Below are 25208 nucleotides of genomic sequence, written 5' to 3'. Positions count from 1 at the left end.
TTCTGGGGGACTGGGGCTTTCTTGATAAAACCATTTGCTGATGATAAATGTAGGGCGGGTGTGGGGTTTGAGTGGTTTTTTTTTCCTCCAGTGGAGACAAAGAGGCCCTTGAACCTAAAGGGTAACTTAAAACATGGTATTCCTGAAAAGAATTTCCTGATAATATTTTTAGCACCTGAAAAAAAAAAAAAAAGGAAGGGGGCAAGAAAAAAAGCAAATAACACCATTTTTTCCTCTTCCACTCTTTTTTTTTTTTTTCCTTTCCCTCTAGCCCTCTGTTTTAAAGGAGCAGAGGGGACCCGCTGCTGAACTGCAGCTGGGAGGGAGCGGGGCCTCGGCTGGCCCTGGGGGGGCAGCGCTCTGCACCCACGCGTGTCCTTGGGTGGCGGCTGCTTTTCCCCCGTGCGGGTTGCGGGGGCGGGGAGAGGTCCTCCGCGGGGGGCTTGGCGGGCGAGGGGGCGGCAGGCGGGGGGGGGGGGGGGGGGTCCCTGCGTGGGGTCCCCCGCCTCCCCCTCCGGCCCACGCCCCCCGTGGGGAGGGGGTGACCCCGCCGCCCCGCCCCTCCGAACCCCGCCCCTCCGCAGCCGCCCTCCCGGCGCGCCGAACGCCCATTGGCTGGCGGCGCCCGGGCTATGCAAATCACCCGCGGGGGGGTGGGCGGGGCTGGCGGCGCGAAGGAGCCCGGCGCGGCGGCGGAGCTGCGGGCTGCGGCGGGCGCTGGGCTCCGAGCGATCGGCCCCGGCCGGCCCCGAGCTCCGTGCGCCTCGGCGGGTCCCTTCCCCCGCCATGCCGCGGTACCCGGTGCCGGCGTGAGAGCCGAGCGGCGGCGGGTCCGGCGGCCATGCGGGGCCTGGCGGGCTGGGCCGTGCTGGTGGCCCTGGGCGAGTGGCTGTGGGCGGGCGGCGTGGTGCCGCTGGCGGACTTCTACCCCTTCGGGCCCGCGCAGGGCGATGCGGCCACGGGGAAGCAGGACGACGGCGGCTCCGAGCTGCGGCCCCTCGCCGTGCGCTTCCCCTTCTTCGGTGCGGGACACACCGGCCTCTACGTGAGTACCGGGGCACAGCCTCCCCCGAGGCCTCCGGTTCATTCTGTTGTTTCATTTTGTTTCATTTTGTTTCATTTTGTTTCATTTTGTTTCATTAATTTTTAAATCACTCTCCTGTTCGGATGGATCCGAACTCACCCGGGGTGGATGTCGGGTGGTCCCCGTTTGGCTTGGAGCACCAGAGGAATGGTGGCCTGCTGAGGGCTGGGGGAGATCTGGCAGGGCCCTGGGCTCGGGAAGTGTGCAGGACCCCCGACTTGGTGAGAGTCCTGGCCCGGCAAGGGTCCTGGCCCTGCCACACTGGGAATGCCGGATGAAGCACTTGTCCGCAGCAGGGAGCTCCGGACTTAGTCCTGGCTGGAGCCAAAAAATACTCACACCTCGTGGGACTGGTCCCAGCAGCGGGGAGCTGGGCGCAGCTGGTGGGTGAGAGCTCGGGGCAAAGCGTGCTGGGGGCCCTGGATGGCGTTGCTTGCCGGGGAGGTGGTGGGTCTCCAGGAGCAAGGTAGAATAAACACGGCTGCCCTTTGGGTTGTTTTGCGGTGGGCTTGGCTGGCCACTTGGCACATCCCACCCCCCCTCTCATCCCTGCACCCGTCAGGGCAGCTGGGCCACTGGGACGCCTGCCAATGTGCTCCCTGGCAGCCCCCAAGCCACCAGGAGGGGACCACAGCCGGAGAGCTCGAGTCACACCTGGCCTGTTGTGTCCCCCAAGGCTGTGGCCATCAGACAGAGGAGCAGCCCCGAGCACCCGCTTGTCCCTGAAGCCTTTGAGGCTGCCCTGAGGTCTGGGGTGAGGTCTGTGCTCCCCATGCCAGCTCCCACCTGGCACAGTGAGTGCTCTGGTGTCCTGGTCCCTTCTCTTCTCCCTGGTTTGCTCTGGGCTGACTGACAATCCTGACTGAGCTGGCGAAGGAGAGGGCTGAGCATCGCCTCGGTGCTGTCTCAGAGCTGGGCTCATGTATGGTCCTGCTGCCTCTGCTAAGCACGGGAGGTGCTTGGTCCTCGCCGGTGGTTTGTTGTTTTTCTTTTTTTCCCCTGATAAAACCAGCAGCCCCCCATCAGGCGGGAGGGACCTGGGCTTGGGGCTTGAGCCGTGGTGGGAGGATAGAAGAGGCTGGGAGAAGCCAGGTGACATGGTGTCTGTCCCATCCAGGATCCGCAGCACAGCTCTGGGTCTCGGAGGGGCTGCAGGGATCAGAGGGCAGTGCGTCCCGCTCCCCTGAACTGAGACACCCTGGCTCTGCAGGGCCAGCTCGCCTGCCCCCGCATGGGAGTCTGCACAGCAGGGCAGTTCCTCCACGGGGAGCTGCGAAGCTGGCACGGGGCTGGGCTTACCTGGAAACCTCCATCCTCCCGGGCTGGCTCCAGCCACCCCCTCCTCCTTTGCAAAAACCAGCAACAACAAAAAAAGCCCTGCTTGGCTCTGGCTCTCTCCCATCTTGCTTTAATCAGGGGAAGAATGTTCCTCTGCGGACACCGCAGGGTTACGGAGGCTTTGGGAAACAGGAATCCTCTTCCCCTTAGTCACAGCAAGGATTGCCCGGTTGGGGGGCTGGGGACCCTCCCCAGGGGCTGCACGTGGCCGTCACAGCCCAGCCTCCCTCCAACCTGGGTATGCGGGCAGCCGGGCCGCAGGCACGCACACTTCGGCATGGCTCCTGGCAGGATGCTGGCTCCCAGCTCCTTGTTGGCACGTGAGCGTGACACTGCTGCCTGCTCCTGCCTGCTATGTGCCAGGGCTGCTCTCTGTGCTCAAGAGCCTCTTCCCTGTGCCGTGTCTCCCCCTTTCCCTCCCAGCAACCCAGAGGCTTGCCAGGCTGGTGATGCTGGAGCCGAGCATTGCATGCCGGTGAGCTTGGCTGGGGGGCTGTGTGCTCCTGCCTGTCCCACTGTCACTTGTGGGCAGCACCGTGGGCGGGGGAACGCGGCGGATGGGAGCTTCCTGTCCCGCTGGGGCTGCCGCTATGGCAGGGTTCTGGGAGGGTCTCTTCCTGGGAATTTGGGGGCCAAGGGTGCAAGCATTTTCCATTGATCCCTACCCACTTGCTGCCTGCTCAGGCAGCAGTGCAGGCAGGGGTTTTTCTCCCTTTCCTCACTCCCGCTGCATCCCCAAGCCAGGAGGCAGCACTCCAGGCAGCAGCATCCACTATCTCCAGCTTCCTTCTCTGAGGGCTGTCTCCGCCACGCAGATCTGGGCTGGGTATCCCAGGACCCTAATTGCCCCAGTTCATTAGTGCTGGAGGAGGGCTTGGCACTTGCGGTATCTTGCCTTGGGTGCCTGGCATCCCCTGCTTTAATGAGAGCAGCCTGCCGAGGCCCAGCCAGCACCAAGGGGCTTTGCATGAGAAGGTGGCATTTGTTCTTCTGGGGTCCATAAGCCCGTTAGCTCACTCGGAGCGCCGTGCGTGCCGGCAGACGGATTGCTGCCCGGCAAGGCTCTCCCCATCCTGTGCCGGTGGCTGTCTGGCTCTGTCATGACTGCCCTGCCAGGAGGGCGGTGGTGATCCCTGGCCCTCGACCCCAGCCCTTCGGGCTTCATGTCAGCCCGAAGAGAGCAGCGAAACAGCACTTCGCCCCCCCACCCCCCCCCCCAGCACTGGCGTGAGCTGCCCGAGCGCGCTGGGCCCTGTTTGTTTAAAGCGCCGGGGCCGCCGCAGTTTTCTCAGCTGTTCCCCCTGGCCCGGCCGTGGTGGAGAACAGGGCTGGGTTTGTTCAGGCTGCCACCTCCCCACAGCCGCCCTCCAGCGAGCGAGGGGCGGGGGGCTGCGGGTGCCGGGGCACGTCTCTGCTTGCAAGGGCAGGAAGGGGAAGCGCTCCAATGTTTGTAGAACGGAGGAGGGGAGCAGAAAGGTGAAATGGAAAGCACCTCTATAACACAGATTCCTGTGGCAGGAATCAACCGCGGCCACCCGTTTCTTTCCCTCCTTCTCCGCAGGTGAACAACAACGGGATCATCTCGTTCCTGAAGGAGGTCTCCCAGTTCACGCCGGTGGCCTTTCCCATCTCCAAGGACCGGCGTGTAGTGGCCGCATTTTGGGCGGACGTGGATAACCGGCGGGCGGGCGATGTGTATTACCGGGAGAGCACTGAGCAGCCCATCTTGGAGAGAGCGAGCAGGGACATCGCGCAATATTTCCCTGAGTTCCCGGGGTTTGCCGCACAGTGGGTCTTCATCGCCACCTGGTACCGAGTGACCTTCTTCGGGGGGAATTCATTTTCGCCCGTGAGTAGCTGGAACAAATCAACCATTACAGAATCACAGAATGGTCGGGGTTGGAAGGGACCTCTGTGGGTCATCTAGTCCAACCCTCCTGCCGAAGCAGGGTCACCTAGAGCAGGCTGCACAGGACCTTGTCCAGGCGGGTCTTGAATATCTCCAGAGAAGGAGACTCCACAACCTCCCTGGGCAGCCTGTGCCAGGGCTCCGTCACCCTCAGAGGGAAGAAGTTCTTCCTCATGTTCAGACGGAACTTCCTCTGCTTCCGTTTGTGCCCATTGACCCTTGTCCTGTCACTGGGCACCACTGAAAAGAGCTTGGCCCCATCCTCCTGACACCCACCCTTCAGATATTTGTAAGCATTTATTAGGTCCCCTCGCAGCCTTCTCTGCTTCAGGCTGGACAAGCCCAGCTCCATTAGTTTAGGGTACCATTAGTTTAGGGTAGGTTTCTTTTCAAAGGAGCATCCCACCGGAGCTTTGGCACCTTCCACAGCGGTGATGCTCCTGCTGCCTGCAGGACGGAGCCATCAGCAGGGCTAAGACAACCCCGTTGGCTCCATCGCGATGCCTTGCTGTGGCAGAGCAGCGTCAGGCTGGCAAAACCCAGCCCTCCACTGTGTGCAGATTGCTGGTGTCCCCCTGCTTGGGCAGCACCAGGGTGACGTTTGCCTGCCTGCCTGCCCGTGGCTGTGCTGAGGAGCCGGTGGTGGCCAGGGTTTGGTGCCTTTCTTCCAGAAACCAAATAACCACATTTATCCCTGTTTTTCCTGTTCCCCTGGGAGAAGAAGGCTGTTCTGCTGGCTGGGGTCCTGGGCGGGGGGATCACTGCACCTTAGGGTTAAAAATAATTAAACCGAACTGCGTTTTCTAGCAGAGGAGGAGTGGGGTTCAGAGAAAGACCCTTTCGCTAAATGCTCTTGCTGTCATTTTATTTTCTGACCATTTTTTTGCTGGCTCTCCTGCCTGCTCACTGCTTTCTTCTCCTCCCTGCTGCAGGTAAACACTTTCCAGATCGTCCTCATCACGGACGGCAAGCTCTCCTTCACCATCTTCAACTATGAGTCCATCACGTGGACCACGGGTATGCACGCCAGCAGTGGGGGGGACTTTGCTGGGCTTGGCGGCATCGCAGCGCAGGTAAGTGGCGAACGCAGCCTCCGGAGCGCCCGGGTAGTGCATTTGCCCTGCGAGCTCGCAGCTCCTGGTTTGGGTTTTTTGGAGGTGGGAAGCTTCCCCCTGCTTATTTTTTAAAAAAAAAGAAAAAAAAAAAAAGTTCTTAAATATCTGTGTGTGCTCTGGCTCCCAAAGCTGAGACCATACAGGGGACTTTGTTATCCCGAAACCACAGGTCTTTGCCTTGGCTGCTGCCTCTTAGTCGCTTTTCCTTCCTAACCTCAGCCTTTAAGAGCAGCTGCCGCAGCCAGCACAGCTTTCGCTCGTATTTTTATTTCATCGTGTGCGTTGCTGTATTTAAGGGGAAAAAAAGCCAACACCCACGAAAACCCCAGTACCCGTTCAGATGTGTGAATTTACCGGCAGTTGATCCGTGCCTGGCTCCCTGCCCGCCAGCCTGCAGCAGGCAGGATACCGCAGGTGGAGGGGAAGCGGATGGGTTCTGAATCCCAGGGGACGGACCCAGCAGGCAGGGCGGCCGTTTCGCCCTGGCGTGCCGGCCCTTGTCCTGGTGCATGGATGGGGCTGAGCGCTGGCTGGCAGCTCTTGGAAGGGGACAAATGGTCTGAGCGGTGCCACTGGCAGCGCAGAGTGGCAGGACAGATGAGCCCTCGCGCTCCAGCTGCCTGTCCCCATGCGCTAGTGATGTCTCTTTACCCTCTGCCTTTGTCCTCTCAGGCAGGTTTTAACGCCGGTGATGGAAAGCGCTACTTCAACATCCCCGGATCCCGCACCGATGACATCGCTGACGTGGAGATGACGACAAATGTGGGTATCCCCGGGCGCTGGGTGTTCAGAATCGATGATGCCCAGGTGCAAGTGGGGGGCTGCAGCAATACAAGTAAGAGGACAGCAGTTAGGTTTATTTAACTCCCAACCCAACCCCACACTCTTCTCCAGCCCCATCTTTCCCTGCCTCAACCCCCACCTCCGCGGGGTGGAGGAGATGGCTTGAAGGGCTTGGGGAGGGAGGGGAGGCAGCCGTGGGGGGACTGTCCTCAGGGCCTGCCGTGGCTGGGGACGGCACCCACAGGTGCCCCGGGGCTGGGAAGGGGCTGGGAGAGAAAATGGGGAGGGGAGGAAGACTTCTGAGACAAAAAGAGCCTGCGGGGAGTGATGGGGGAGGCTGGGTGGGAGGCAACTGTGCACAGGCAGGACCCCGCTGCCAGGCAGGGCAGGGTACGAGGGGCCAGCACCCTAGGGGGATGCACACATCTGTAAGTCCCAGGAGGCTGGGGCAAGCCATGCAGAGGGCTGCTGGGAGCCAGCCTCCCCTGCGGGGCCAGGGCTCCAGGACTGGGCCACGCTCCCCACCCTGGGGGTCCTGACACATCCCCTGCGGAGCCGCTGGCCTCCCGTTCCTCATCCCTGCTCCCCCCGGACGTGTTTTCCCACCCGTGGTCTGCGTGTGTCTCGCGTTACTGGTGGGTTTGCTGTACGTGGGCTCTCCCGTCCCCTTTTCCCTGTGCCCTGGGTGAGAAGTGAGGGCACGTCCACGTCACCCCGGCCCGTGGGGCTGCCCCTGTGCAGCCTCTCCCCCTTGCGCAGGAGGAATGAAGCTGCCCCCCTGTCCCAGGGGAGCCCGCGAGGAGCAGCCCCTGCCCCGCCGTGATGCAGGCAGTCCCTGGGGAAGCGGGCGGGCGCGGGGACAGCCCCCGGCACTGTGTGGCTGGAACGTGGTTGGTGAGCCCTGCCAGGGCGCGGGCTGACGGGGGGGGCACCGCCTGTCCCCACAGCCTCGGTCTGCCTGACGCTGCGGCCCTGCCTGAACGGGGGGAAGTGTATCGAGGACTGCATCACGGGGAACCCCTCCTACACCTGCTCCTGCCTGGCTGGCTTTACCGGGAAGAGGTGCCATGTCGGTGAGTGCCGGCCTCGAGTTCCCCGTGCTTTGCCATGGGGAGCAGGTCTCGCTCCCGGCATCACCGCTGTGTGCTGGCAGTCTGTGCCTGCGGCTGTCCCTGCCCTGAGGTCCTGCCCCAATCCGGGGCTCTGTTTCAGATGTGGATGAGTGTCTCTCCCACCCGTGTCAAAACGGAGCCACCTGCCTCAACGGTGCCGGCAGCTTCAGCTGCAGGTGCTCACCGGGCTTCAGAGGCACCAACTGTGAGACCGGTGAGCGTGGGGCCACCAGCGCGATGGGGCTGGCTCTTTGCCTTGCTTGAAGAGCAGAGACCCCAGGCTTGGGGGGCACTGTGGCTCTTATGGGGGTCTCTTTGAGACCGAGCCTCCTGCGGCAGCTGCTGGGCTCGAGCGGTTTGCGACGGCTGGCTTGGATTTCAGCTCGCTGCAGGCAAAGGAAACTTTTTCTCTGGCCGTGAGCCCTTCCTGCCGCTGACAGCCTGCTCTGCCGAGGGCTCGGCTCCGCGCTGCTGCCAGCAACTCTCCCCACCACTGCTCCCTTAGTCAGAAAAGCTGGCGGTTAGTGCTTAAACAGAAGTCTCAGAGGCCCTGCTTTCGCAGGTGATGCTCTGGTCGTGAGCCCTTCGAAGCCATCGGGGACTCTCCCTGTCCCTGGCAGGGGCCATGGTGGCCGGTTTCCCCCACCGCTGGCCTCCACCCGCGGGTGGAAGTGCCGCCAAAGCATTTGGCTGCCAGCGAGCCGCTGTGCTGGTGGAGAAGGCGAGCAGGGAGTTGACTTTCAGGGAAGGGAGGGAGGGAGAAACGCCCAGCGTGGCATGATGGCATCCAGGATGTGCACAGGGTGAAAGGACTGAGCTGCCCAAGGAAGGGTTTTGGGAAGAGCCATGGCTGGGGACGCAGCCGCTGCTTCTGCATTGGTGGCTGTGAGCTGCACTTTCTGCCCAACCGCGGCATCACCGTCCGTGCAGAGGATGCCATCTGCCAGTCCTGCGCCTGGGCTGATCCTTCCTCTCTTTTTTTCGGTGTCCCACTACAGAAGAGTCGCCGTGTGAGAGCAGAGTGTGCCAGAACGGTGGGAGGTGCCAGGCGGTGAACGGGATGGCGGCATGCTTGTGCCAGCCAGGGTACATGGGCACGGACTGCCAGACAGGTGGGTGGCAGGAGCGGGCGCCGGGGAGGGACAGTGACGCTGCACACCTTGGCAAGCTGCCTTCCCACCCTGCCTCACCCCTGGCCATAGTTTTAGGAGGGGAGCGCTCAGCGTTGCTGGTGGTGCTGACTTTATTTTCCCGGACGTCACCTTCCCCATCGCGAGCGTCATCCAGGATGGGAGGCAGTGGGTGAACCGGCAGCCTGGCAGTGCCCGTGTGTGGGCTGACCACCCCTCCCGGCCTCCGCTTGCAGAGGTGAACGAGTGCGAGTCCAGCCCATGCCTGAATGGTGGGCACTGCATCGACCTGGTCGATAACTACACCTGCGTGTGCCTGGAGCCCTTCGTGGGACAGCGCTGTGAGACAGGTGCCTGCTCCTGCCCGCACCCTGGTCTGACCCGCGCCGGGGACTGTCCCCTCCATGCTCCACTGGCAACCACAGTTCCTCTCCCAGCACCAGGCTCTGCTCATCACTCGCTTGCTTGCCTTCTCCTGTCCCAGACTCATCTTCCTGCGAGGACCGGAGCTGCCAGAACCGGCAGACATGCAACTACATCCGCCCCGGCCGCTACATCTGCACCTGCTCCCCAGGTTATTACGGCAACAACTGCCAGTACGGTGAGTGGAGGTGCACCTCGCCCAGCCTGGCATGGGAGCCGGTTTTGGGGGAGCTGGGTGGGAAGGGGCAAATGGCTAAAAAGGGGCTGTGTCACCGCCGAAAGCTGGCAGGAAGCGCATGCAGAGGGGTCGTGGTGCTGCTGGGAGGGAGCCCCGTCCATGGGGTCCGCTTGGCTGTGGCGGGGTCTGTGGCATGAAGCTGGGCTAGACCGGCTCTGCCCCGGGTCGGGGGGTGTTCCAGCCCCGGGCTGGGATGGCTCTGGCTCAGCTTCCCCCTTGCCCACAGGCGGGCCCCGTGTGCCCGGCGCCTGCCTCTCCCACCCATGCCAGAATGCGGGCAGCTGCCTGGAGACAGAGCAGGGCTATGTCTGCGAGTGCCAGGAGGGCTACACTGGGCAGGACTGTCGAGACAGTGAGTACCGGGGGTCTCTCTGGGGGGTTGTCACATCTTTAGTGGAGCCCTCACACCCCTGAGAGGGAGAAGCAGCAGCCCTGGAGAGGGCCCTGGACTGAACAGTGGGTCTGTCCAGCTGAAGGAGGCCGTGCCTGGGCGTCTGAGGGCACTCATGGCTGCCACCCACCTGAGCTCCCCCGCCCCGTGCGTGGCATCTGGCAAAGCTGCTTGGCTGTCCCAGCCCCGCAAGCAGGAGGGGTCCTGGGAAGCTCCACTCTCTTCTCTTTGCAGAGCTCTCAGAGGGCTGCGAGTGTCGCAACGGGGGCAATTGTCTGGAGGGGAACGTCACCGTCTGCCAGTGCCCACCTGGGTTTTTTGGTCTCCTCTGTGAATTTGGTAGGTGAAAGCTTCTCGCTTGCTGTGTTTGCTCCCTCTCTGGGATGCTTGAGCCAGGCAGGCTGTGGGGCAGCAAGGAGAGACTCTGCCCAAGCCTGAGCCTAGCACGGTATCGGGGTGATGCACTGAATTTAAGCCTGGAAATATTGTCCCCTGGTGAGGAGGCAACACATCCATCTCTATCACTCCCCTTTAAGCTGTGCCTCTGCCAGCCCCTGGCCCCAGCCCGGTTCCCCTGGGTGGGGGGGGAACCACAGCCTTCATGTGCTCCTGCTCCGAATCTTGCTGGGCATCTAAGCTGGCCCTTACCATTTGCACGGTCTGTAGCGTGGTGTACCGAGGGTCCCTCCCATCTCATCAGGCCCTGCAAAGTTAGGAGGTCCCCATTCGTGGCCAGGCAGGCGGCTGGGTGTCCTGCTGCCGGCTGATGGAGACCGGCGCTGGCCGTGTGTTTGCAGAAGTCACCACCACACCGTGCAACGTGAACACGCAGTGCCCGGATGGCGGGTACTGCATGGAGTATGGCGGGAGCTACCTCTGCGTCTGCCACACTGACTACGGCACCAACCACAGTGAGTGTGGTCCGCAGGGATGCAGGACCAGCCCCAGGGAGGGATGCGCGACGGGGGCTGAGGGGGTGAGAAGGGGTGCTGTCATCAGCCAGGGAGCAGCCCTCACACCCCTGGCTGTACGTCCTCAGTGATGCCCCACGTTTGGCTTTGCAGCGATGCCATCCCCCTGTGACTCGGAGCCCTGCCTGAATGGGGGGTCCTGCGAGGTTCACGATGACTCGTACACCTGCGAGTGTCCTCGAGGCTTCCTTGGCAAGCACTGTGAGAAAGGTACCTGCATGGAGCTCCCCGCAAACCCCAGGACCTGGCAGGGGGTGGGAGAAGAGCTTGGACCCTTGTGGGAGATGAGCAGCTGCTTGCTGGCCTGCAGCTGGAAGTGGGTGCAGGTTATCCCATCCCATCCCGCAGGCTGGAGGGGGGATTGTGTGGCTCCCTGACAGTCACAGCAGCTGATCCAGTTGTGTTTCCTGTGCAACACCATCAGTGTTGGAGTTTTTTTCCATACCCAAGCTTCTGGCTTCAGGAGCAGCCACCAGTCCCATAGCATCGTGTTCCTGTGGTCTCCGGAGGCCCCGGCACATGTCTACATGGGTGTTGTTGAGCTCGGGGCTGTGAGGCCCAGATGCGCTCAGCTTTCCCGCAGCGAGGAGTTTGGTGGGGTGCTGGCGGGAGGCGGTGGCTATTGGGGTGCCAGCAGCAGTGAGTGACCCCCGCTCTGGGCACTCTCTCCGCAGCCAAGCCGCGGCTGTGCAGCACGGGACCCTGTCGCAACGGGGGTACCTGCAGGGAGGCGGATGGCGAGTACCACTGCACCTGCCCCTACCGCTTCACCGGCAAGCACTGCGAGATCGGTACGGCCCCCTGGCCCCCACCCGGGAAGGAGAGGCGGCCGTAGTCCTGTCGCTGCTCAGCTCCCGCCTGCCCTCTGCCCCCAGGTAAGCCGGACCCCTGCGCCTCAGGGCCCTGCCAGAACGGGGGCACCTGCTTCCACTACATCGGCAAGTACAAGTGTGACTGTCCCCTGGGCTATGCTGGCCGGCACTGCGAGATCGGTAGGTGCCAGGGGTGGGGTGGGGAGGTGTTGGGGCTGCTGGCAGAGCCAACAGCCGTGGCGGCAGCAAGCAAGCGTCGCTGCTTGCTTTGAGCCCCCTTCACTGTAATTTGAAGTGCTTGGATGCTTCCTTGGACCCTGCCGGAGGGTAGGGCAGCGCTGCGGGAGGGGGAAAGGGAATGGCTGTGGTTTCTGGGCTCTGCCAGTTCCACAGCAGTCACTCTTTGCTCCGCTCTTCCAGTGCCCTCCCCGTGCTTCCTTGGCCCCTGTGAGAACGGTGCTACCTGTGAGGACCTCGGCGGGGGCTATGCTTGCACGTGCCCCGTGGGCTATGTAGGGAAGCATTGCCAGTCTGGTAAGGGCCTTGCACTGCCCCTGCCAGCCAGGGGCTCAGGGTGCCTCTGCGGGCCCCCTTCACCCCCCCATCTCTCCCCAGAGGTCGACTGTGGTATCCCCAGTGAGGTGAAGCACGCCCAGGCCTCTTTCAACTCCACCAAGTTGGGATCGCTGGCTGAGTACCAGTGCGAGCTGGGCTACACCCTCAGTCAGCGCAACCACCCCCGCGTGTGCCGCTTGCCAGGTGTCTGGAGCGATCCCCCCGAATGCAATGGTGAGGAGTGCCGGGGAGCGGCTGTGCCCTGGGGGCTGTGGTCACGACCATGTCCTGGTGACACCAGGACGTGTACTCCAGTCCTCCTCTGACCACATCTGCAGACAGACCCCCCCCGGGACCCCTGCCTGGTGCTCATGTCTCTCACCTTGTCTCTCCCCTGCCCAAACGGCTGCAGAGATCGATGAGTGCTGGTCCCAGCCCTGCCTCAATGGCGGCCACTGCAAGGACCGCGTTGCTGAGTTCCTGTGCCTGTGCGAGCCGGGTTACACGGGCCACCGCTGTGAGTCAGGTGAGAAACCGCGCCAGGTACGCTGCAGGGCTGTGGCAGGCAGCTATAGCAAATCCCTCCTCGCTCCCCAGTCCCTGGGGAGCAGCAGCGGGTGTGAGCCCCGTGCCCAGGAGCTGGGCTGCCTGGGGTTGTGTGCGCTGGCTTCGGTCTCCTGCCTGCACGCTCAGATCAGCCTGCGGCGAGGACTTCTCTCCCGGAGCCCCTGGCCAGTGGTGGGATGTGCCGGTGGGGAGCTGCGGCTCCTGGTCAGGTGGAGGGGCAGGCAGGGCTGCAGGGGCACGTGCGCTACTTGTGTCCCCCTGCTAACGGATGCTGTGTGGGCATCTCCATCACTGATGGGGTGGTGACTTCTCCTGGCGCGTGTTAAACCCCTGCAAAGAAGCCCCAGATCTCGGGATCCGGGTGGGAAGTGTCCTGCATGGCTCCAAAGTTATTGACTAAGGTGGGGGGGGTGGGAGGTGGAAAGCAGCTTGAGGCAGTGCATTTTTGGCTGCGCTGTGCTCCTGTGTATGCATGTGGCCGTGGTTGTGTGCAGGTGCTGGTTGAAGGCGGTGACGAGCAGCATGGGGACTGGTGGGACTCCGTGGCAGGTGGCTCTAGCCTGGCTCCCCGGGGCCTGGCAGAGGATGGTGGTGGGAGAAGGTGGGATGCCCACTGGGGGCTAGAGGAGGGGATGTGCTGCAGGCACTCTACGGGAACTCCTGGCACAGCCCCACAGTGCCAGCCCTCCCCAGGTGTCCCTGTGGGCATGTCCCCACGTCCAGCTCCTGCCACAGCTGCCATACAGAGGCAGGCGTGGGGCAGGGGGCTCTGGATGGCCTCAGGACTGGGGCTGTTCCTGGCTGGTGGGCTTGGGGTACCGAGCGATGTGGGGAGGGTCCATGCCCTGTGGAGACGTGCTGCCTCCCTGAGCCCTCTGTCCTATTCCTGTGCTCAACTGGCACCTCTCCTCCTGCCGCTCCCCAGATGTAGACGAGTGCCAGTTGGAGCCCTGCAAGAACGGTGGGACCTGCCAGGACCTCCCTGGGTCCTTTGCTTGCTACTGTCCAGAGGGCTTCCTGGGGAGCCAGTGCGAGACAGGTAGGACTCGCCCTTCCCGGGGCGCCGGGAGGCTTGTCTGTGGGCACCGGGACGTGACCAGGACCAGCACCGGGCCAGGCAGCTGGTCACCATCTTGGGCACCTTGACCCTGACCCATCACCCTGGGTTGCCTGGCACCGCTGCCTGCGGTTTTGGGGGCAGAGCCGAAACTGCTCCGGTGGGGAGTGAGCAAGGAACAAGGTGTCTGCCGGTGACGGATCCCCTTCTGAAGGTGTCCAGCCCCTGCCAGGGGATGGAGCCATCGCGGCGCTTGGGTGGGATGCTGGGTGCAGACCGGCTGTGCCGAGCCCTGTGCTGCGCGTCCACTCTGCAGCCCCCTCGGGGGGTTGTTGCCGTCGCTCGCTCGCGGGAGCCGGTGGCCGGCGTGCCGGGGGACCCCGCTCACCACCGGCCTCCTCCCGCCTCCAGAAGTGGATGCCTGCGAGTCGGGCCCTTGCCAGAACGGAGGGGAGTGCAAGAGCTACGGGGGCTCCTACCTCTGCGTGTGCCCGGAGGGTTTCTTCGGCTACCACTGCGAGACAGGTGAGGCGGGCAGGGCGGCTCGGCGCGGGGCGGCCGCTCGCGGGCCGGCAGCGCTGACGCCACCGGGGCCGGCACCTCTCCCGCAGCCAGCGACCCGTGCTTCTCCAGCCCCTGCGGGAGCAGAGGCTACTGCCTGCCCGGCAACGGCACCCACAGCTGCACCTGCAAAGTCAGCTACACAGGCAAGAGCTGCGAAAAAGGTAAAGGCCCTCAGAAGTGGCACCAGGACGCGGCGCAGGGCTCGACGCCAGCCCGGCAGCGGCCGCCGCCCGCAAGGGGCTCGACACCGTCCGGGACCAGCGGCTCTCCTGGAGGCAGGCAGGGCTGGGGCCTCGCCAGCGCTGCGGGCGGGCGCCAGTGTGGCGAGGCACAAGCGCCAGGGTCGGTGCGAGGACGCTGGGGACAGGTTTCCCTGGCCCCCTGCAGCGATGGCGATCCCTCGGATGCCCTCAGGAGGGGAGGCAGAGGCGTCCAAGGGAAGCCTCTCGCCACCAGCGCCGGCCTCCCTGGCGCCCCTCGCCCCGTCCCGCCGGTGCCCCAGCCCTGGCGGGTGGTGGCGAGGGCCCAGCCGCCGGTGCTGCCGGGTCGCTGTGGCCGGAGCGCTCCTGGCGCCCAGGCTCTCCCGTGCCTTCCGGGCCGGTGGCAGACGGTGCCCGCGGGGCCCCTGCCAGGCGCACCAAGGGAGAGGGCAAGGGCCCTGTCCTCCACTGCTGCTGCTCTGCCTCTTGCTGCCGGGGTCTGTTCTCTAAAGATTCATGGCATTACCTCTCCCCTTTGCTTTTGCCCACACCCTGAAGAATTGCTGCCACCAACCTCATTAAAGGTGGAAAGGGTGGAGGACACTGGTGTGTTGATTTCTTGGCACCCACCTGAGGACGCAGCCGCCAGGCAACTCATTGACGGCTACGCCGTGACGTACGTATCCCTCGACGGCTCTTACCGCAGGACAGATTTTGTGGACCGAAGTCGTTCTGCCCACCAGTTACGGGCACTAGCCTCCGGCAGAGCCTACAATATTTCTGTCTTTTCAGTCAAACGCAACGTGAACAACAAGAATGATATCAGCAGGCCCGTCATGCTCACCACGCGCACTAGTGAGTAGCGTCCCCGGGGGGATGGCGGTGGTGGGCACGCGTGGCCCCAGCAGGCGCCAGGGCTCGTGCTGCCTCCTGCCCGCTGCACCCCGGCTGGGACCGGGCCCCGGTGGGTTTGGTGGCGCAGATCCTAAAATCCAGCCGGGGGCTGTTGGAAAGCGCTCGGCACAGAGAGTTGCTGTTCTCTTTGTTGGGAGTAACAAGGGACTCGACTCCCCCCGTGGCGCTTGCCAGGCCCCTGCCCAGGAGCTGGTAAGGGAGCCGGCGGTGGGGACCACCCCTGGATCCTGTTCATCGGGGCCAGGCAGCCCCCACCGCCCTGGTCACCGCTTGTCATGGGGCCCAGGGTAGCGTGGGTCCCCAGTGCTGCTGGGCTGGGCTGGAGTGGCCCCTGTGCCAGCCAGGCAGTGGGGCTGGGCGATCTCTGCCGACAGCAAGCCCCGTGGGCAAGTTGCCCTGGCATCGCACCGGACTCTATGTGGGAACTCTGCCCTCGGGCAGAGGCTGGCTGCCTGTGCCCCATGGATGGAGGGAAGGGGGAACGGTGATTTCTCCAGGGGGGGCATGGGCAGGCAGAGCAGCTGCAGTCCCACTTTCTAGGGCAGGTGGATGTAGAAATCAAATGCAAAATGAGGAGGGAGGGGATTAGACCTAGAAAAGCTGCCCTCTGACAAGAAGGGGATGGTGGTGGGAAAGCCCATGGGCCACATCCCCCTGGCAGGCTGAGAGCAAGTGAAGCCCAGGGGAGAAAGCAGGCATGGTCCTGGGCCTCTGGCCACGGCACCTCGGGAGGCTTCGAGCCAGGGCTGGCCGGATGCCGGGGCCAGTGAGAACCGGGCTCGGGACAGCTGCCTGGGGCATGCAGTGGGCTTGAGGCCAGGCCCAGGCACCGCAGCCCCTTTGGTGGCGGGGGGCTGGGGCCGGAGGAGGATCAGGGGTGCCATGGATGGCACAAGGTCTCGCGAGCAGGCAGACGGATGCACCTCCTGCCTGCCCACAGGTGGTAAGGACAGGCAGGGCTGAGCTGCTCCCACTGGGGAAGCCAATCCAGAGGGGCAGGCGGGACCCCCTTGGAGTGGTGTGGGGAAGGGACGGGGCGACCTACAACAACCAGCAGCTGACCGCAGCCCTCTCCGCTTGCTCTGGCCAGGACCGCGTCCGGTGGAAGGCTTTGAGATCACGAACGTGACGGCCAGCGCCATCACGGTGCAGTGGGCTCTCCACCGGCTCAAGCACTCCACTGTCAGTAGGGTGCGTGTCTCCATCCGCCAGCCGGCGGACCTGGCAGACCGCACCGTGGAGCTGAACAGCAGCGTGGCCAAGTACACCTTCCTGTGAGTGGGGCAGCAAGTGGGTGCCAGGCCAGCTGGCCCTCCCAGGCTGCCCTGCCTTACCCCTTCCCACCCTACCTTCCTCCTCCACAGGGACCTGCAGCCAGGAGAGAGGTACATTGTCCATGTTGTAACGCTGAGCGGCCTGGGGACAGAAGACCACCCTTCGGAGAGTCTGGCCGTGGACCCCTTCCATGTGTGGACGAGTGAGTGGGGTTGCCTTCGCCGCTCCTCTGCCACTGCAGGGGCCCTGGGGCTTGGCAGGCACAGGACAGCCACAGCTCGTGGCCAGCAGGAAAGCTGCAGGGAGGGGAAGGTGTGAAAGCCGTCAGCCTGTCTGGCCAGCACGGCGGGTGGGAGGCGTGCAGGCAGCCCTCGGAAAGGGCAGGCAAGGCAGCAGCACGTCCTCCTCTGCCAGATGTTGTTCGCTGCCCAAGTCCAGCACGAGCTCAGCCCCATGCGGAGCCCACACGGACCTGACTCATCCCCTGCTGCACGGCAGCCCAAGGGTGAGGGCCAGCCCCAGGTGGCAGGGTGCAGCGAGGCTCTGCCTGCCTTGGCGAGGACACAGCGCTGAGCATGTCCTCCCAGTGCGTTGCACGGCTGGAGCCGGGCTGAGGGCTGGCTGGGGCACGGCCAGGCAAGCTGGGGCCCTGGCACGCTGATGAGGTGGTGTGCGAGCAAGTAGGGTGGTCGCCGCTCAAGGACACCAGCGCTGACCCCTTTTCTCCCCACCTCCTGCCTGCCGCAGGGCCTCTCCCCCCCAAAAACCTCACCGCCTCCCGTGTCACTGCCACCTCTGTGTCCATGGCGTGGGAGCAGCCGCCCGCTGGCGCCGTGGAGGGGTACATCATCAATGTCACCACCGCTCAGAGCGTGAAGAGCCGCTACGTGCCCAACGGGAAGCTCATGTCCTACACAGTGCGGGACCTGCTCCCTGGGCAGCGGTACCGCCTGTCCGTGACGGCCGTGCAGAACACGGAGCAGGGTCAAGTGCACAGCGAACCCATCCACCTCTATGTCACAACCTGTGAGTGCCTGGCTCGTCGGGGTTGGGGTGCTCCCAGTTTGCTGCAGCACGAGGGAGGCAGTGGGCTAATGGGGAAGCGGGACAGGGGGTAGGAAACCAGTAGACCGATGGAGTAACAAGCCCGTGGGGACTTGCTGCCCCACAACCAGGTGCCCATGGCAAGCTGTGGGGATAGGACGCAGGTCCCCTGCGAAGGAAGGTGGGGGTTGTAGGGTGCTGCCTCTGTTAGCAGAGGGCAGGTACAGAGTAACAGCTCGGTGAATCTTCCTGGGGACTGCCACTCGCAGCCCAGGCATGCGGGGGGCATGCACGTGTCCCCAGACAGCTCTAAGCGGCAGCCTGGGGATGAGGGGACGGGCTGGGAGCTGGGTTGCTGTGCTGCCTCACAGCCTGCGTCCTGCTAACCCTAATCCTTTGGTCTGCAGTGCAGAGGGATGGGGCTCTGGAGAGACGCTGGAACCAAGCTGGGCACTCCCGGGTCCTGCGCAACAGGCTGCCCCCAGCTCTGCTGCCCGACCTCCGCTTGCTAGCGGATCACGACACAGCTGAGGAGCCCTCACCAGCCCCCAGGTAGGCATTGCTCCAGCACTCCTGGCTCTTGCACCAGCCCTTAGCCCAAGCATTGGGCTGAGCACAGCTCCTTTTCCCGGGTCCCATGCCTGGGTGCGTACAGGGTCAAGCCGTGCTCCCGCCTTGCCCACTCACTGGGGTCCCAAGCCAGGCAGGCCCTTGCCCTGTGAGCAGGGCCCTCACGCTGCCCTGCAGCTGAGCCTGATGCCACCAGTGAGTGCTTTACCCAGCTGCCTCCAGCCCTAGCGTGTGGGGCGGCTGCGGCCTGGGGGACCCGCAGTGCCCTGTACCCTCATGGTTCTCCTGTCCCAGGTTCACCGAGCTGGTGGACGGCAGAGGGAGGATCAGCGCCAGGTTTGGCACTGCGCTGGGCAAATCCATCACTGTGAAGACGCGTAAGTGCTCTGCTGCCTTTCTGGCTCCTTCCTGTCACCCAGTGCCATCTCCTACACCTCCCCCCAGGACAGTGTGGCAGCCGGGCAGCCTGCTGTAGGGCTGAGGAAGCCATAGAGGAGGGCAGAGCCCTCTCGCCTCTCCCTGGGCAGACAAACATCTGCCCTGCTTGCTAGACCCCTACCCTCCAAGGGGTGACGCACAGCCAGTCAGGGAGCCCAGCGAGGGACCCTTGCTGCTGGGAGGCAATGCTGGCTGCGGCACGGGCTGGCCTCCTCCCCTGCCAGCAGCAGCAGCAGGAGCCCAGGCAGAGACCCTGCAGCCCCCCAGCACAGCCCCTGCCTGCCCAGCAGCCTGAGCCCCCACTGCCAAGCACAGCCTCAGACTTGAGGAGGATCCCTGGGTGAGAATCGTCTCACTAGCCCACGACCAGTCCCGTTTGCCATCTCTGGCATACCAGGAATACAAGTGCCAGCCCAAGATACCCCACCAGGCCTGGGAACCCCACACTGTGGGGTGGGGAAGGGGCCCGGCAGACCCGGCGGCGGCCCTGGGCTCGTTGCACATCTGGACTCTGCCCCTGCCTCCCCAGGGTTCCGTGTCCCACCGCCCTCCAGGAAGGGCAAGGCGGTCACCCTAATTCTAGGGGTGCCAACTAGGAAGGACTAAAACACCGCCTCAGACCTGACCAGCTGCCTGATGCTGCAGACAGGCTGGATCCCATCGGAGGGGCTGCCTTTGGGTCTGTCCCCGGCTGGAAATGACGTTTGACCCTCTCTGTTGCCCAGAGCCGGAGGCTCCAGTGAAGCTGGAGAACATGGACGTGTCCAGCCAGGGCAATCTGGCACTGCAGCTGCGCAAGGCAAAGAGCAAGAGTAAGTCCGGGGTGAGACGCGCAAGCAGCAGGGACCCAGCCCAGGCCCCACAGGCAGACGGGGGGCTCAGCACCAGCCTGGTCTCCTTGGTGCTGCCCTGCCACGAAGGGGCACGGTGTAGGCCCCTGCCAGATGCCCCCTTCCTGCTCGCAGCTTGCCCTGGAAGCATCCTGGCACACCCGCAGGGTGGGCAGGACTGCGCCGCGGGCCCCAGCATCTGATGGCCCTGTGTGTTTTACAGGTGAGGGGCAGAACTGTTCCACGAACCCTTGCAGGAACGGAGGCACCTGTGCCAGGGATGCCGACTCCTACCACTGTAACTGCCGCCCAGGATTCAAGGGCTGGCTCTGTGAGCTGGGTGAGTGCCACACTGCTGCCAGAGGGCGAAGCTCTGTCCTACATGTGGACGGCGTGTGTCCAGCCTGGCAACTGCCCCAGTCACAGGTCCCCCAGGGTGCAGGTTGTCGAGCACACCCTGTCAGCGCTCCTTCCCGACTGAGGGGGCTCCCACCGTGCCCAGGCTCCGACAGAGAGGGCTGCGCTGTGCCGACAGCGGAGAGAGGGGCTGGGCTCTGTTCTTGCTGGTTTGGGCAGACCCGGGAGTGCAGCTCTGCTCCCCGCTTCTGGCCGAGCCCTCCACCAGGCAGCCTGGAAAGCCAGGCCTCTCCCCTGCCCACGTAGTTATCTGGGCACGGCCAGGCTGGGGGCTCTGCTGCTCCTCCCGGGTCAGCTCTGAGAAGCCCAGCCCTCCAGGGCAGCAGAGGGGAAGCCGGGGGGCCTTGCCGGCCCCCTGCCATGGGGCACAGGCAGCAAGGTCAGAGATGGGCTTGTTGATAGCTCCCCTCTCCTGTTCCCCAAGCAGCCTGCAAGAAGGTGCCACACTCGTGCACGCGGCTGTACTCGGAAACCAAGTCATTCCCCGTGTGGGAAGGAGGCACCTGCCACTACCTGTGAGTACTGCCTGCGGGTTGTGCTCACCCCTTCCCCTCGTGCTCAGAGCTGGGGGTGTCTCCCCACAGCTTGGCTCCGGGGAAGGGAGAGCGAGCGCGAGGCTGTCTTGGACCCCGGCTGGCAGCTGCCCCCTCCCCAGCGGAGGCTGAGCAGCCTCATCTGCCCTTGAGCCCCCCGGGTCTGCCCCACCAGCTGCGTTTCAGGGCGGGTGTTGCTGAAACGACAGCCCCGTGGCAGTGTTACCCACCTACGTGGCAGCGAGGTTGGGTTTGGCGTGTGTGACCCCCAAGCGGCAGCAGATCCCCTGCCTGCCAGTCCAGCTCCTAGCTGCAATGCCAGGGCAGGGGGGCCTCTGCTCTGCCTGCCCCCCCAGCCTCTTCTGGTGGAGGCACAAAGGTGTGGGGCTGTGTGGGGGGTCAGCCCTCAGGCACAGCAGGCTTTAGCACCGTTCCTACCAAGGCTGGGCTACTGCAGCCTGGAAGCAAAGGGGGGAGACTCCCAGACTCCCCCCTTGCACTTGTGAAAGCAGATCTATCCCTGTTACTCCCTACAACTCGCCCCTCTGCTGCGTGTGCAGGTACAGGAGAGTCTACAAGGTACACCAGGAAGTCTGCTACAAGGAGAGCTGCGAGAGCACCGGTTCCAAGAAGACAACCAACAGGTACAGCTGGCAGCAGCATGCCGAGTGCGCTGGCCTTCCCGTGGCCCAGCATGCAGTCGGCTAGTGTCACCCGGCACACGGAGGGTGCCCAGGCTGGGGGTGGGCTGGCAGAGGGCTGCAGGCACCCCATGCAGAACAGAACATGAGGAGCGCAACACCGAGGCTCAGATGCCAGCTCTGCGTGCCCTCCCTGCCAGCGACAGCCGAGGGGCTGCAGGGCTGATGGCACTCTCCTCTCTTCTCTTTCAGAAAACCAAGCAACAGTCGCACACTGAAGAAGCCATAGAGTAAGTACGTGCTCCGGGCGCTCCTCGGCCAAGGGCACGCGCAGCTCCTGGGGACAGGGACTCGGGGAGGAGGCCAGAGCGCAGCTCAGGCTCACGCTGCCATGTCAAGGGGGTGCGAGGGCTCTGCAGCTGCTGCGCTGGTCGGGCTTCGTTCTGCAGCTGAGGGCTCCAGGCTGTGGCTGGGCTGGAGGAGCAGAAGGCAGTGCTCCGCTTCCCCACGGCTCTGCAGCCCCAGGAACAAGTGATTCCTGCACAGAAAGGCCCTGGGCGCTGCCTGCCTGTGCAAGGCAAAGGCTGGAGCCCTGGAGGGGGCAGCTCCCCTGCTCCCAGTCTGAGATGGGCACACAGGGTAGGAAGAGGCAGCTGTGGGGCTTTTGGGGCACTTTTAACGGAGCACTGGAACAGGTTGCTCAGGGAGGTTGTGGAGTCTCCTTCTCTGGAGATATTCAAGCCCTGCCTGAACAAGGTCCTGTGCAGCCTGCTGTAGGCGACCCTGCTTTGGCAGGGGGTTGGACTAGATGACCCACAGAGGTCCCTTCCAACCCCGAACATTCTGTGATTCTGTGACTCTGCACACCAGCTCGCTCATCTCCTGCTCTTTCACAGGGTCCAAAGCAGTAGAAGCGTCATCTTTCCACATCTAAGAGCTTTTGAAACACCAGGAAGATCAGCTCTGCCCCCTGGGTTTAACACAGTGGTGGAACCTTCCTGCCTGGAGTCAGCCTCTCCCTCTCCTCCAGCCTGTTCGGGACATGCAGTCGGATCAGCACGCCAAGCAGCGCTCCCTTCCCTCAGCTGGACCAGCACTGCCTTCGCGCTGGCTTGCCTTGCTCTGGCCGCCTCTCTGTCCCCGAGGAGCTGAGTGCCAGCGTACGGCAGCGGCTGCCTGCCCCCTGCCCAGGGGATCAGCCCCGCTCGGCCCCCCCAGCCGCCCCGCACCAGCCACAGGCTCCTGGCTCTGCCCAGGCATTGATAGGGCTAAGCCCAGCTCCCTGCCGACAGCATCTGCACCAACCTGTTTTCGGAATCCAAGGTTATAAATTACCTATAACCCCCGAATAAAACAGTTTAATGCAGACTGAAAAGCCTTAGCTATCACCTGAAACATGACCCCCAACAATGTGGGTGGAGGAGACCTTCCCTACGTAGAGGAGTTAGAAATGGTGAGCAGCTCCCTGGAGCACCGAGGTGAGCACGGGCAGTAGAGCTGTGTCCCCATCTCCTCTGCTTTAGCTGGGGAAACTGAGGCAGCTTCTACTGCCTGCCCTTTTTCTTTGCTTTATAAACAATCCCTGGTTTTAACAAAATTTCCAGCTTGCAAAGCAACAGAGCATCTAGAAAGCATTTTAAAATTTTGTAGGGTGAAGTTTGTCAGCCGAGGTGTAACACCATGCTTGTTCCAATGCCAACTGCCTCCAAGCCAGCGCGGGGCAGAGTGCGGGCTTGGTGGTGAAGCGAGCTCCACGTGCTGTCCCCCCAAGCCGCTCGCAGCATTTGCATTCCTTAGGGCACCACCTGGGGATGAGAGGCCAGTGCTGTGTTGGTGGTGGAGGAGAGGACCGGCACGCAGAGGCTGCCCCACCGGCTGCGGCAGGGCAGGCAAGGAAAAAGCGTAGCTTAGAAACGTTCCTAGTTTTTGTGAGTTTGTATGGCAACACTAGTTAAACATAGATTTGTGTATTAACGTACACAGTGTATATTATAAATTAATACATACCAGAGATATATCATAGTTATGGTATAGAGTGTTATTTCCCCAGCAGCGCGGGGGGCGGCCCTCCCCTCCCGCAACCATGGCAGGGCACTTTGTTGTTCAGCCCCGTGTGTTGAGCTGCAGCCTGCAACATGCTCTTGGGACAGAACAGGTCCAGGAGTCTGAGTGCTCCTGGCACCCCTCTCTCCTCCCCGGCAGCAGAGGAGCAGCTACTGCGGCATCCACCATCAGCTTGGGAGCAACGGGGATGACACAAAGCCACACAGCCAGCTGGCCAGCGTGATGCTCTGCTCCTGCACAGGCCAGCTCTTCTCCCAGCAGAGAATCAGAGCCGGCAATGGACATGCCTTGTTTTCCTCCAAGGATCACGCTTCAGCCCCGCTGCCGCAAGGCGAGCTCAGGAGTCCTGCCTCCTAGGTCCAAGAAGAAGCCAGCTCTTGCCTGGAAGGGAAAGCCAGAACCGCATCTGCTGTCTGTGAGGGAGGGGAGGTTTGGGGGCCTTGGTTAGAAAGCGTTTGCACCTCCGCCTCGTCAGCCGCAGGATGAGGGCCAACACAGCCCGTGAAGGCAGAGGTGGCTCTGCCACAGGACAGCTGTGTTTTGGCACAGCCCCTGCGCCCAGCCAGCGCTGCCACGGGGCCCGGCCCCACAGCACCAGGAATCGCGGCCCCACTGCAAGCCAGCCTGCTGCCTCCCGCCCCACAGCCCGCACAATATGTAACGCAGCCAGAAGGTTTTAACCTAGCCTTGGAAATAAATTAGTTATTTTGTTGTTTTTTTTCTTTTTTTTAAATAAAAACACTTTATGGAAAGTGGCTATTTTTTAAAGTAGTTGGGTCAGTGAGGAGGAAGGAGGGTTGTTGTTGTATTCCGATATATGGGATTTATTGCTGTCCCTCAGCCCCGCACAGGGAGCCCTGTGGCCACCACGGCTTGTGCCTGCGTGGGGTGGGGGCCCAGAGCACCCACGCATGCCGTGGGGCCGGTCAGTGTGCCAGCACGGGAGAGCTCAGGCACGGTGGAGCCTCACCTCCTCAGTCCCGGGCTGTTCGACTTCCTTCACTGTCCAAGTCTTCATCTTCCTCTGTGCATAGCGCATCCTCATCCTCCTCTTCTTCCTCCTCCTTCTCCTCTTCCTCCTCCTCTCGAGCCAGCAGCTTCTTGAAGACCTCGTACTCCTCCGGGGTGGAGCGGGCCAGGCTGGCCAGGAAGTCTTTCTCCGGGAGCTGAAGGATGTCCTTCAGCTTCGGGTTGCCGGTTTGGGTCTGGCCTTTGTGCGGGGTCTGGTAGAGCCCCCGGCGCTCCAGGAAGACATGCCGGTTCCTGAGCTCGCCAAAGGGTACGCGGAAGAGACGGGCCTTCACCATCTCCTTCTGCTGGACCCCCATCCTGAAGTACACGTACTGCGGGCGGGGCGGGGGGGTCACGCACGGCCGCGGCGCCGGGGCGGACTCCCGCAGCCCGGGCCCGGTCTCACCTGGAAGTGGTGGTGGAGGCGGCGCGGCTCCTCCAGCAGCACGGCGGGGCACGTCGCCAGCACCTCCCGCAGCTGCTCCGCCGTGAAGAGGCACCGCTCCCGCAGCAGCCGAACCGCCGCCGCCATCCTGCTCCGGGGCGCGGTGAAGAGCTGCGGGCAGCGGCTGACCGCCCGCTGCAGCCGGCCTGCGGGCACCGCGGTGAGCGGGACGGGAGCTGCCGGCCTCTCCCACCCCCCCCCGCCGCCCGCCCTTACCTCCGTCGAGCCCCAGGCGCCGCAGCTCCGCGGCCCGCTCCCGCAGCCGCTCCGTCGGCATCCGCAGCAGCGCCGGGCTCCGCTCCAGCAGCCCGAGCGCGGCCTCGGCGCTGAGCCCCAGCAGCAGCAGCTCCGCCGCCGCCTGCTCCCGGCGCTGCGGGCCGAGCCGGGGCTGCAGCCCCAGGAGCCGCTGGGCCTGCTCCTCGTTGAAGCCCATGGCCCGCAGCCCCGCCGCCTCCCCGCAGCCGCGCCGGGGGCTCGGCCCGGGCGCGCCCGGGAGGGCGCGGGGCAGCCGGGCCCAGCCGGCCGCGGCCGCCCGCCCGCCGCCGCGCAGCAGCCGCCCCGCCATGGCCGCCGCGGGGAGGAGCCGCGGGAGCGCCCCCGCCCGACCCCACCGCGGGGAGCGGAGCTGGAGCGGGAGGGGGGAGCGGGGGTGGCCCGGGGCAGGCCCGCGGCGGGGGCAGGGAGGAGGGAGGCGGGCCTGGAGCCGGGCCCTGGAGCTGGGCCGCGGCCCTTGCTCCCTGCCCCGCCGAGCCGCGGCCAACGCGCCTACGGTGCGG

At 63.9% G+C, this 25208-nt stretch overlaps 2 protein-coding genes across 12 annotated transcripts; one reads left to right on the top strand and one right to left on the bottom strand.

The window, feature by feature from the left end:
- The first annotated feature begins 695 nt into the window (after positions 1 to 695).
- Positions 696 to 22821, top strand: SNED1 (sushi, nidogen and EGF like domains 1). 9 transcript variants are annotated; one of them, XM_075417799.1, is made up of 33 exons: positions 753 to 1045; positions 3984 to 4271; positions 5264 to 5404; positions 6119 to 6281; positions 7177 to 7302; positions 7442 to 7555; positions 8340 to 8453; positions 8708 to 8821; positions 8956 to 9072; positions 9359 to 9484; positions 9758 to 9862; positions 10321 to 10434; positions 10588 to 10704; positions 11169 to 11285; positions 11370 to 11486; positions 11727 to 11840; positions 11922 to 12095; positions 12274 to 12387; positions 13354 to 13467; positions 13897 to 14010; positions 14097 to 14210; positions 15042 to 15104; positions 16255 to 16438; positions 16529 to 16641; positions 17187 to 17465; positions 17891 to 18035; positions 18348 to 18430; positions 19217 to 19303; positions 19545 to 19661; positions 20163 to 20253; positions 20832 to 20915; positions 21165 to 21202; positions 21809 to 22821. In XM_075417799.1, exons 1-32 carry the CDS (start codon positions 842 to 844, stop codon positions 21199 to 21201), a joined length of 4104 nt encoding a protein of 1367 aa, XP_075273914.1. In that variant the 5' UTR covers positions 753 to 841; the 3' UTR covers position 21202; positions 21809 to 22821. The 9 variants fall into 9 exon arrangements, with proteins under 9 accessions (XP_075273910.1, XP_075273914.1, XP_075273913.1 ...); XM_075417798.1 differs by having other exon boundaries at positions 14808 to 15104; positions 20166 to 20253; XM_075417797.1 differs by having other exon boundaries at positions 14808 to 15104.
- A 108-nt stretch (positions 22822 to 22929) lies between these two features.
- On the bottom strand, positions 22930 to 24997 carry MTERF4 (mitochondrial transcription termination factor 4). Of its 3 annotated transcripts, none has more exons than XM_075417804.1 (4): positions 24649 to 24997; positions 24394 to 24578; positions 23947 to 24319; positions 22930 to 23389 (listed from the first exon to the last, which is right to left on the bottom strand). In XM_075417804.1, exons 1-3 carry the CDS (start codon positions 24995 to 24997, stop codon positions 23951 to 23953), a joined length of 903 nt encoding a protein of 300 aa, XP_075273919.1. In that variant the 3' UTR covers positions 22930 to 23389; positions 23947 to 23950. The 3 variants fall into 3 exon arrangements, with proteins under 3 accessions (XP_075273919.1, XP_075273918.1, XP_075273917.1); XM_075417803.1 differs by having other exon boundaries at positions 22930 to 23357; XM_075417802.1 differs by lacking the exon at positions 22930 to 23389 and having other exon boundaries at positions 23774 to 24319.
- Positions 24998 to 25208: the final 211 nt, after the last annotated feature.

The sequence above is a fragment of the Opisthocomus hoazin genome, chromosome 4, assembly GCF_030867145.1.
Source record: "Opisthocomus hoazin isolate bOpiHoa1 chromosome 4, bOpiHoa1.hap1, whole genome shotgun sequence".
Lineage (NCBI taxonomy): Eukaryota > Metazoa > Chordata > Aves > Opisthocomiformes > Opisthocomidae > Opisthocomus > Opisthocomus hoazin.
The sequence above is the reverse complement of the archived record's forward strand: the minus strand, read 5'-3'. Positions and strand labels throughout refer to the sequence as shown.

What these genes read in the sequence shown, in the direction of transcription:
- SNED1 (XM_075417795.1), top strand. Translation starts at nt 842, where the DNA reads ATGCGGGGCCTGGCGGGCTGGGCCGTGCTGGTGGCCCTGGGCGAGTGG. An exon ending in GTGGCCAAGTACACCTTCCT is followed by an intron (nt 16,439 to 16,528) that starts GTGAGTGGGGCA and finishes CCTCCTCCACAG; the next exon opens with GGACCTGCAGCCAGGAGAGA. An exon ending in GAGCCCTCACCAGCCCCCAG is followed by an intron (nt 18,036 to 18,347) that starts GTAGGCATTGCT and finishes CTCCTGTCCCAG; the next exon opens with GTTCACCGAGCTGGTGGACG.
- MTERF4 (XM_075417804.1), bottom strand. Translation starts at nt 24,997, where the DNA reads ATGGCGGGGCGGCTGCTGCGCGGCGGCGGGCGGGCGGCCGCGGCCGGC. An exon ending in GCGCCTGGGGCTCGACGGAG is followed by an intron (nt 24,579 to 24,648) that starts GTAAGGGCGGGC and finishes CGGTGCCCGCAG; the next exon opens with GCCGGCTGCAGCGGGCGGTC. An exon ending in GCCTCCACCACCACTTCCAG is followed by an intron (nt 24,320 to 24,393) that starts GTGAGACCGGGC and finishes CCCCGCCCGCAG; the next exon opens with TACGTGTACTTCAGGATGGG.